Source organism: Pyxicephalus adspersus, chromosome Z (genome assembly GCF_032062135.1).
Source record: "Pyxicephalus adspersus chromosome Z, UCB_Pads_2.0, whole genome shotgun sequence".
NCBI lineage: Eukaryota > Metazoa > Chordata > Amphibia > Anura > Pyxicephalidae > Pyxicephalus > Pyxicephalus adspersus.
In genome coordinates this window covers 50,848,713-50,860,604 of record NC_092871.1, presented here as the reverse complement: position 1 = coordinate 50,860,604, position 11,892 = coordinate 50,848,713, and the positions used below count along the sequence as shown (strand labels likewise).

The window sequence follows — 11,892 nt, the reverse complement described above, 5'->3', positions numbered from 1 at the left end:
TGTGAAAATAAAGATTTGAGACAGGATATAACTATATATGCTTAAGTTGCGTGTTGTGTTAATCACTGCTCCCAACGCGTTGAAAACCGAGGTCACGATAGAGAGGGAAATATTGGTCTGGGATCAATAGGAAATCGCCTTAATACCATGGTATTGAAAAGGCAGCACACAACAATGTACATGTGCAATGAAGTTCCCACAGGCTGAGCTGCAGTGCACTTAGAAGGTGTTTTTTTGGTGCAATTAAGGATCAATGACAATGCAGCACACACATTCAAATATTTGTCTGCATTTTTTAAATAATCCATTGGGAACACCTTCCTAAACATGTCCTCAGAACAACATCTGATCCAGTGTTTGTGAGTGAGGTGCTACAGATTAAAAAAAAAATAGGTGTGAAGGTAGATAGGAGAAGGACAATAGTAACTGCATGTATGCCACTTTACTTCACATGACAAATTTAAGATACTAGTGTAAGAAGGTGGGTAGATGTCCTCATTCAAAGGCATAGGGAGGTACAAAATGTGCAGCTGCACATTTTGTACCACTGTTAGCTCCCCTCAGCTAACAGTGGCCTCCAAGTCACAATTTTGCACAGGGACCCACTGTTTACTACGTCTGGTACTGTCCCCATTTTGTGGGGAAATATTTGCCTATCTGAGACCAGATTTATAGAATGTAAACAATAAAAACATGATAGATTATTTATAAAATCTTTGAAACCATGATAAGAAAGTTTGCTAATTCATACATGCCAACATTTGGAGACAGGAAAGAGGGACACATTTTAGCCTATAGTTTCTAGGTATATCACACAACAACAAAAAAATAAATATACAAAAGCTTAAAATGCAGTTTTCCCTACATCCAGCAGGATTTTATAGATGGGGGGATTGCAGCCTTTTTACAGGTGCTGCTTCTTTACAGGAAGTGGTGCCTCTAACCTCAGAGGGCAGCCAGGAGGACAAGCTGCATGGTAGAATTTAGCAGTGTCAACTGATGAATGTTTATGTTTATCTGGCAGGTGCCTAAGAGGGGTTAACCTGAATTCCCTGTAGCCATATATATTTAGCTGCAAAGATTTGGGCCGATGCCCAGAGCAGCCAGTTTAGGTAAGCATAGACTGTTTGGGTTAGCAAACAAAGAAAAACAAATGACATGTAACTCCTTAGACCCAGGAGATCTCAGTGCTGTAATTGGGGGCCCTGAATTATGAGACAGTGGGGCTGGGTTGCTTGGGAACTGTGTAAACTGTGTAAACATTCTGACACTTACAAACCTAGACCATTTTCAGGAGTGTGTCAGGAGATAAAAGAGAAAAGTATGGTGCTTGGGATCTGACCAAAAACAACGGAGGATATAACAAAATAGGGATTCAGATTTTATGGTCTTCACACTCCAATTGGTTCCTTGTCCAGATCCACAGTGTCTTGAATTTGTATCATGCTGTGGTCTGTTCCTAATAGAACAATGTGAGATTCTTCATAGAAATGTGTATGTGCAACACAAAGCATTGAAATGTGAAAGACATCCAGGTGTTTTGGGTTGTATTTCATTCTTGATACATCCTTCCAACACACTGTGGCCCAATGCATGCCAAAAACTGCTTTACACTGCATTTTTAAAAGTGCATCATGTGCATTTCTTTGTGTACTTTGGTTCATTGGACGATCCAATGAAATGTATAGACTGGCCTTATGCAACACGCACACTAACCTGATTTGTAATGTTAGATTTTTAGACTATGCTCACAGCAGAGTGGGAACAGTTGTTCTTGTGCAGCTACCAATGGCTTGCCTTGACAGTTGACCACACTGCTGCACATTTTCACCAGGCAGTACTGAACTGTTTGTGTAGGATGCAAAAACATTTACTGCTAACTTATGGACCCCTGGGATCTTGATGTCTTGGGTTTACCTTCATATCAATCAAAATGTGAAACAGCATCTGTTTTTGGAGGTGTTGTATAAATCCAGAGGCATCACACCAGCTGAGCCAGGGTTTCATTTCAATTTCTGCTATCTGTGATTGGCCTGCCCTGTGCACCTGTTATTCGTTTGATTCAATGACCGTTTTCTTTTTTCCCCGTTTCCAGACTGTTCAAAAAAAACACATTCTATACCAGCGGTCACCAACCAGGGGTCTGGTGACCTCTGGTGGTCTGCGAGAAAGTTTTGGTGGTTCACAGAAAAATTTGGACACTATTTTCAATTTTTATGTTTTATTCAAAATAAAACAAAAATAATACTGCAATAAATTCCTATATATATATATAAGATATATTTTATAAAATAGATTATCAATAATATTCTGACTGACGATTTTCACCTTTATATTTCCCTAAATTTACTAACTGTACTAGAGATGGAAAAACAAGTGAGGCGCAGAGTGAGGTCAGTGTAGTTCTAAGTTGTATGAGGCAACCGTTGCCGAGCTGTATGCTTCAGTATTGTTTCCACCATTACAACAGTCACCCTGCTCCGCGAATACAGATTCTCATCCATTATGTTATTATATTTGTTTATTTCTTGTTCTTTTATGTAAAGTAACTGGTATCTTTAATGGAATCAAATAGTTTGACTTTGATAATTATCATTTCTTGTTTGGTCTTAGATTTTAATGAAATAAACCCATAATGAGTGAGAAAAAGCAAACACATACTTTGAATTTCTTTAGTACAGGTTGACAGTCAAAAATCCGGCAACCTTTTGGACCTGAGCTGTACCACATTTTCGAAAAATTCTGGATTTTTTATAAATTATACTTACCTCCACACACAGGCAGCCTTCCTCTCGCAGCACCCGTGGACATCTGGCACAGTTCCAGGGAGCAGGCAGCAGGGACGTCTCAACGTGTATTTAGTTCAGCAAGCAGACCTAACAGCTGTTTCTGCAGAACAGAGCCATCAAAATATCAGTGGGCAAACATGCAATCTGAAATTCATGCCGGGAAACTGAAGAACCCGGATTATCAATGAGTGGATTTTGGATTGTCAACCTGTAATGACACAGATAAAGCAACCAATGATAATAGTAACAATAGACATACTTCACTTAACCGTGAGCTGATCAATGAATCAGAGCTTCCACAGTCCTCGTCAGGCACCATTAGGAAGATCATTATTTTAAAAATGTATCTATGTATGTATAATTTTTTAAAATCTATTTTAAAAAAATTAAAATTTATACTCCGATGCATAGTGCTTTTGACAGCCATATGATTTTTGCTTTGACATTAGGTTAGACGAGGAAGCTTGGGCCAGGGCTTTTATTAAACACCATTTTTTTGTGCAAAATAATAGCATTATTTTGGGTAACATTGTTCCTACTTAGTAAATTATAGTTGTAATGAATCGTCCACTTTAGAGCAGCTGTTAGAGTAAAAGAATCTCCCAAACCAGGCAGCATATTCTGCAATATTCTTCAGCTTGGCATGAGTGGCCAGCCCAGTGGCACCACAATGGTATGTGGTAAGTAACCAGCGTGGCTAGAGATCTGGATTATTGCAGGTACAAGTAAATACCTAAATATGTATTGGTGGGGAGGGGGGAGAGAGAGCAGCACCATTCCTCTTTATCCTGTGCTCAGCAGAATCTGACCACTCTTCTGACCTAGCTGAGATCATCCCTTGGCTTAATCTCACCTCAATTCTAATAATATGAAAATATAAAATACAATATGCACTGTGTGGCTTGATGCCAGGAAACACGTTATGGTTTCATTTACAGATGTAAACTTTCAATAACAAGGGAAACTACAAATCAAACAGGTCCCAGAATTCCATCAGAATGGCAAACCAAAATTCCAGTGTTTGAAGCCCCCCCCCCCTAGCAGCAAGGGATTCTGGGAAACAATGTGTCAGTGTGTTCTTGTATGTCTCTGTGATAAAGAAAGGCAGTAATGAAAAAGTCAGGGAAATGGTAAATATAAATAGGAAGTGTTAGTGAAAATGTGCACTCAGCTTTCCTATTATCAATTATAAAATAAACCCATTGTTTACCCATAGAGCAAAGGAACTGGGGAAAAACTTCACCTGAGGAGGAAAGGGACAAAGCCTCTTCTTCCATGTGACTCTCTCCCCTTTCCTTAATGATACAGTGCTAGGTGCATGAGCAGCCAGGGGTGATGAGAAAATGCATGTCCAGCAGCAACAAAGTACAATATTTATCACACTAGCGAACAGTCCCACACCTATAGCTCTGATGACAAAATGTTGGGTTTCCTCTCACTTAGGTAGTGACAATGGTCACCAGGATACACACAGTGGTGAACCCCCAAGTAGGAATAAAAATAGCAGTGACCATTTACCAGGCATATAACCCATCCTTTCTTTAGCAGAGTGAATAGGCTTTAGTTTACACCTGTGTAAGCTCTGACCAGATCCACACAGAGCTTATGCAGTACTCCGTCTTGTCATGGGAGAAGCAGAGAGCAGTGGAGTGCAGGAATGCAGCCTCTTGTCTGATCATACTGTACAATGCAACCTCCCTCTAAAGTTCCATTGAGTGCCAGGAGACTGAAGTGAGGAGAAATGCACATCCAGACCTCTCTACTGAGGTTTAATCAATGCAGAATTAAAACCTCACAGACCGTTATAGCAGTAAATGCATTTCCATTTACCGGTAAGATAATTGGTGATATTCTCTGAAAGCAGATGTGTTCCAACGAGGAAAAGTGTAAACACGCACTGCAAGGGAGATGGGAACTTCACCTGCCAAGGAATTCTCTATGGGGGAGGCATGATATAATACATTACACTTTCTGCCTAACAATACTGTAAGAGGGACATGATCTGAGTAATTCACATCCATTTCCCAGTGAGGTAATCGTGAACTCACTAACAGTTTTTACTATGTAAATGAAATGCCTGCCACCATGAAAAGCTTGCACCTTCAAACACGTTTAAGCCTCCCTGTTTACTAGTTAATGAGTGAAAAACTAGGTGAACTATTGATACATTGTTGATATTGATAGTTCAGCTGGATTGCCACCATGCACCTATAGACGGACTATCTGATATGTGCTATTAATTCAGTTGGTAATGCTTTTTACCAACCACCAGACAATGAGATTTCTCCACATTGTTTACTATAACAACCAGCATAGCCATGTTATTATAGTACATGGCAGGAATTGTTTCCATTGGCTAGTGGTTAATAGGGAGCAGTCCAATCTGAATTAATACAGAACTGAAGCAGGGGATGGTAATTAACTGACAAAAGAATGTGGATTCCTAAACACTAAATCAATATAGTGATCAAAAATTGAGTATGTCCTAGTTATTCTAATGTTTAATCAATTAGCAACATTGACCAGTATATGGCCAGCTTTAGGCTCCTCTAGGATCAGGCGACCATCACTATTCTAATTAACAAACCTGGGAGGATAAAAATGGGTTTCCTGCCATTGGCTGAGCTGATTGATTGTTTTCAGCTTTGACCCACAAAGCTTTGAATTAAGTGGATTAGCATATCAGCCAGACAGTTGGCATTTCACAGGAAGGTAAGTAGTGAAAGTTCCTGATTTTCTCCCATGGCAGGCTGTGTTCGTGTGAATTCTAAATTCAGTAGAGCATGATGAAATGCAGTACCCAACAAATGTGAAAGTGGGCACTATGCACTCCTAGTAGACTGCCCCTGGGCAGCACTTAGTATGTGTTGAGAATACATTCTGACCTGTGCACTTTTTCAGCAATGATTGACAGCAAACAATCTCTCTGATGCAAAGAATCTTCTTCTATAGATGAGGCCCGTCATAGCTTTTTAAAAAAGGTTATATTGATTATGTTATAAAAATTCTTTTGATTTTCCATATAATTGACATGAGCAGCAAAATGTTCTTGTTTTGGTGATATTTTATAGCACACTGGACAATATGTACAACCCACACTAGTAGGTATATTTTCTTACAGATATTATAATTGGCACTTGGGGACACCCAAACCTCACAGGCATTCAAATCTGTTCTTTAATTGGTACCCTTAGTATTTTTTATGGACAGCTAAGGTGAGGGCACCTTCCAATAATTCTTTATTGAGATATTTTACCACACATTGGCTCATCTGGTTTCCTCCCCAGCACACCAAGATCAATACGATTATATTGAGATAATTATCAGCAGAAAAGTAAAAAGTTTTATTTAAATATTCCAAGCCTTGGTGCCTTTAGAGCTTGCAGGGCTTTCATCTCAAACAGTTTCAGCTAGCAATCTGCTTTTTTTAAACACATGACTGCAAAATACACTGCTTGCTCTGCACTGATTCTGGAGGATTGGAACAGTGGCTAAGTGGTTACATTGTTTGTCACCAACACATTTGGTGCATTTAGGGACCCCGTGGTGCAGAGGAAGCTGTATGTCTTTGTACAGCACTGTGGAATATGTCCGTGCTATACTCTGTATAAGCAATAGTAGTAGCAATATTAGAGTGTATGCTTCTGTGGTACAAATAGGTTTTCAGTACAGCACTGGGGGAATGTTTTTTCAGGGACATGTTCTTGTTGTACATAATACACACAGTTATTAGTGTACTATGAACACTTTCTACCTTACAGTCACAATGTAATGAGATGTCCAGGCAGCAATAATAAGTGTCAAGTGTTTTTTATAAGATACAGAGAAAATAAGATTTTTTTCTATGCTCATGGTAAGTACCAAGCACAAGAACCAAAAAAAAATCTCTTCAAATTAGAAACCATGCTTGGAAATCTGGCAGTGTTGGATATTAGAAGTTAAACTCCGCTGCTTTGATAATTATTCTCAGAGGCAAAAGGTTATAGTGAGAAGAAAATATTTCCCATGCCCCTCCATGTCAGAGCACACAATCAGCTGTCCATTCACTGACAATAATGAGTTGTTAACACTACAGTAAATTCTTACCTGCCAAATGTCCAGAACCTGCTTCCCAGGTGTCCTCAGCCTCAATTGCTCCAGCTGTGCCCAGTGCCAGGGCAAAAAACACCACTACCCAGTGATTGTGTAGCCAGGGGCCAGGATTTCGCTGGGTCCTCATTTCTTGAGTGACAACACATCCAGTCTTTTTTAGTATCAGAGACTTCTTATTGCACTGACCGAACCTTTAAACACTTTCTGCAGCCTCTCCATCAACTAAGTGTAGGGATCAGAACTATTTGAAAGTGAGAACTTTACAATTTGCCTAATCTATTTAGGAGATTCAGTATTGAAATCCTGTTGCATACCTCGTGCAGTGCACCCCCACATAAAAAAAAATTCTCCTGTTTTTGATCATTCAGCAAAAGCTACATGCCCAGCAGAGCTTTACTTTTTCAGCTGCATTGCAGATCCTCTGAGAGTAAAGTCAGATGATGGAACTATGAGTAGTCAGCAGCAGTCACATTGCTCTGAGACCCCCAGTCCCAGCAAAACCTAGCTCTGCACTGCTTAGAAGTCACAGACTGCAGCAAAGAATACGGCTACACACACAGCTAAGGACACTCCCAATGAGGGGCTCAGCCTATCAAGTGATGCAAAGGACCCCCCCCCCCCTTCAAAGCTTTGCTAAAGATGTACAGGGGGGGGGTGGGGGGGGGGCATACCTGTAAGAGAGGACTGACAGGTTGGCTTTATTCCAGCCAAACAGCCAGTTAGAAATGCTTTAGCTTGTTTTTTCATAAAGTTTAGAATGTGAAACCCTTTGTTGTCTAACTTGTGTAAAGATGCAGGCTTTGGGTACTCAGTAGATTCCTTCTTCAGGCTTTATACAAATAACTTTAAAATTTTAACAATTCAAAGTAGCCACAAAGATTTGCAGGGGTTTGATTTGTGCAGAAATGTTGGGTTATTGCCGAAAAAGAAAAGAAAAAAAGCTTCAGCAATGCATTATCTGCAACAACATGAAAAAAAGGATATCTATCTCAGAGTCTCATATTCCAGCAGCTATTTCCTACAACAAAAACTTGTTAAAGAGTGATTCCAGTTTCATAGTTCATTTGATATCATTTCACATTTCATTGCTGCTGATTAGCTAGTTACCCCCCAGCTTTATTCATGGATTGATGATTTCCCAGTCGAGAAAGTGCGCTGTTGCTTTAGGGGTTTGTGGGGCAGACGTGGATGGCTGATGGTTAAAGTTCTCTTTAAAGTCAGTGTAGGAAGACTGAGACACTCAGTTGGTCTTTATTTTACCTGAATTGTCTTTTTAAAGCTGCTCAAATATTCTGTAGATTATTATATTATTAATATTAATAATATTAATAAACAGTATTTATTTAGCGCCAACGTTGCAGTGCTGTACATTAAATAGGGGTTACAAATGATACAGACAGTGACACAGGAGTAGCAGAGGTTTGTGCCCAGAAGAGCTTACATACAGTTAGGTTCATAAATATTTGTTTGTGGGCCTTTCTGTCCAAAGTTTAGTCTTCAACAAGTGAAATGCATGCTCAATTGGGTTCAGATCAGGTGACTGACTTGGCCATTCAAGAATATTCTACTTCTTTGCTTTAAAAAACTCCTGGGTTGCTTTGGCTGTATGTTTTGGGTCATTGTCAATCTGTATTATGAAATGCCTCCCAATCAATGTGACTGTATTTAGCTGGATTTGAGCAGACAGTATGTCTCTGAACACCTCAGAATTCATTCGGCTGCTTCTGTCCTGTGTCACATCATGGATAAACACTAGTGTCCCAGTGCCACTGGCAGCCATGCACGCCCAAGCCATCACACTGCCTCCGCCATGTTTTACAGATGATGTGCTATGCTTTGGATCATGAGCTGTTCCATGTCTTCTCCATACTTTTTTCTTGCCATCATTCTGGTAAAAGTTGATCTTGGTTTCATCTGTCCAAAGAATGTTTTTCCAGAACTGTGCTGGCTTTTTTAGATGTTTTTGAGCAAAGTCCAATCTATGCTTTCTCTTCTTGAGGCTTATGAGTGGCTTGGACCTTGCAGTGCACCTTCTGTATTTACTTTCGTGCAGTCTTCTCTTTATGGTAGACTTGGGTATCGATAGGCCTGCTTCCTGGAGAGTGTTGTTCACTTGATTGGCTGTTGTAAAGGGGTTTCTCTTCACCATAGAAATAATTCTGCGATCATCCACCACTGTTGTCTTCCATGGATGTCCATGTCTTTTGGCGTTGCTGAGTTCACCAGTGCTTTGTTTCTTTCTCATGATGTACCAAACTGTAGATTTTGCCACTCTTAATATTGTAGCAATTTCTTGGATGGGCTTTTTCTGTAGCTTAAGGATGGCTTGTTTTACCTGCATGGAGAGCTCCTTTGACCGCATGTTGTCTGTTCACAGCAAAATCTTCCACATACAAGCAACCTCCACCCCCTAAAAATCAACTCCAGGCCTTTTATCTGCTTAATTGATAATGACATAACGAAGGAAGTGCCCACACCAGCCCATGAAATAGCTTTTGAGTCATTTGTCCAATTACTTTTGAGCCTCTGAAATGAAGTGAATGTGTGAAAAAAGACTTTAGCTCCTCACATTGTTATGCAATCTTTTTGTTCAACACACTGAATTAAAGCTGAAAGTCTGCAGTTCAACTGCAACTGAGTGGTTTCATTTAAAATTATTTGTGATAATGTACAGAACCAAAATTAGAAAAGTTGTTTCTGTCCAAATATTTATGGACCTAACTGTATACTATCCCACAACGCCTGTGTTTCCACTAACCAACATTATGTTTCTAGTTTTGTTTGTTGCCTTGATGGATGGTAGTACTGTGCCCTCAAAACACAGTATTAGTTGGTATGGAACCACAGTAAAGGGATTTTCAAGAAACCATGATCTTTTTAAAAGAAGCTGTTGCAATGCACAAAGTTTGGGTGAGAAGGTTCTGATGGAAGTATGCCCTCCTTGCTCCACATTTTAGTTACAATGTGCATTTCCCACACGGCAATGTGCAGGAAAATATTTGATATTTTTTTATTAAATTCCCACTTTGTCAGGCTGCGTTTTAACTTTTGACTTTGTGATTCTTTGCCTGCTATCCATGTGAAGCATACAAGAACAATTTCTTGTTGATAGATGCTACTTGTACACCAGAGCAGTTTTTATTTCCCTATATGCTGAGATGGCAAAGAAATTATCATTGCCTCCAGATAGATTTTCACTGTAACTTTTAATTTAAAGGAAACTTTAATGTACAAGTGGGCGATGTTGATGTTCTATTGAAAAAATTTCATTTGCCTGATTGCCTCTGACAGCAATATTGTCACTGACCATGGATAAGTACACACACTGTGGGTCTGATTTATTAAAGCTCTCCAAAGCTGGATGAAGATACACTTTCATCAGTGAACCCTGGTGATCCAGCAAACCTGGAATGGATCTAGTCCAGGATTCAAAACATTTGCTAACAAATAGCAAATTACCCTTAGGAAATTCATTCCAGGTTTCATGGATCACACAGGTTCACTGATGAAAGTGTAGTCTATCCAGCCTTGGAAAGCTTTATTAAATCAGGCCTATGTTAGAATAGGGTTCTGATACACATATTTCTTCCAAGCCACCTAGAAAGTACTGAAGCCACTGGATCACCTAGATGGCGAAACAACATGCTTTTAGAAAAAGAGAGCCAGAAAATGTCAACCTGGGCACAGGTTCTCTGTGCCATGAAAGCTATTGTGTGATGTAGTTTTTTGGAGAACACCTTTGAAGAAAATCAAACTCCCCAACTCTCTTGTACCTAGCAGTTATTCATGTTTACCCTGATCTACAAAAAGTTAAATTTTGTTAGGGGAAAAACAAAAAGCATGTTCCGGGTCAGCATACATTTTTATTGTAGATACTTACCTGCTTTTACCCTGTAAATTCAATCAGGAGATGCCACATATAATCACATGATTAGACCTTGTTTTGTAACAAGAAAACCTGCCACCTTCTCAGACTATGGCTCCCCTAATGTACCTTAACCACACAGAGGAGAAAAGTTTTTTTTAATTTTTTTTTGCAGTTGTGGAATGTAATTTATAATACCATTTCAAAATGAATCTGTTACAATTGCATTTCTGTTCAATTTTTGAACAAGATTGAAAATTTTGCTTTACAAGAAATGCAGATAACATTATCCATATAACAGGCTTATCCACAGAATCAAGTTAATTTTAGCATCCAAACGCTAGCTGGAAGAGCATAGTGTTCAGCAAACACATGCAAAGCATTTGACATGTATCAAGCAACTTTCTTGAAGTTGTTTTCAAAACAAACATCCAACATCTCCAATATTTTCTGTGGGGATTACCACTATGAACATCTCCAGTGGTGCCAGTAGGATTGCCTATTCATTCATAAATTGACAATCATTCATAAAATTGTCAATCATGTCAGCTGATCACCATATAGATGAATCTTACCAGGGCACCTATTTTGTTATATACCAACAATTTTCTGCTGATTTGAAAAATCCCTTTTAAACATCTGCCTCTATATAAATATATATTTAAACAAATGCATAATGCAAAGGTTTTGTTTGTATTTGCCTAGGCTAAAGCTTTAAAACATTTCCAGCTTCAGTCTGTGGGTTTTCACTGACAAAATATCACCAGAATATTGACTGTTTGCCACGACCATTCGATTTGCTTCAGGGCAAACCAAGTCACTCTATAACGCCTAAGCTAAATTCAGGGGTGGTGGGACACTACATGTAGCCTCTCAACCACCAGCATGGTTCAAATGCATGAAGAAGAGTTAACCACGCTGCTACCCTACTGCCCATCTGATCTTAGCCTTAATTGGGTCCCGTTTCTTTCACTAATGTGTGATATGTAAGATGCCCCCCCCCCCCCCTTTTATGCTTGCTGACTCCATCAGTTAGCTAGTGAATGGACCAATTGTAATGTACCTATATATGTTGTGGCATATAACCATAAGGGGTGAATAGCATTATGATGATGTAATTGTTGTTCTTTTGGCCCTTCTAACTCC

General features: G+C 39.4%; 1 protein-coding gene across 1 annotated transcript in view; it reads right to left on the bottom strand.

The window, feature by feature from the left end:
• LOC140343357 (uncharacterized) overlaps positions 1 to 7,382 on the bottom strand; it is a 114,277-nt gene extending 106,895 nt beyond the window's left edge. Inside the window, exon 1 of the mRNA XM_072430011.1 lies at positions 6,876 to 7,382. Within this exon, the coding sequence (XP_072286112.1) occupies positions 6,876 to 7,008 (133 nt within the window). The 5' untranslated portion in view covers positions 7,009 to 7,382. The remainder of the gene's footprint in view (positions 1 to 6,875) is intronic.
• Between the last annotated feature and the right edge of the window lie 4,510 nt (positions 7,383 to 11,892).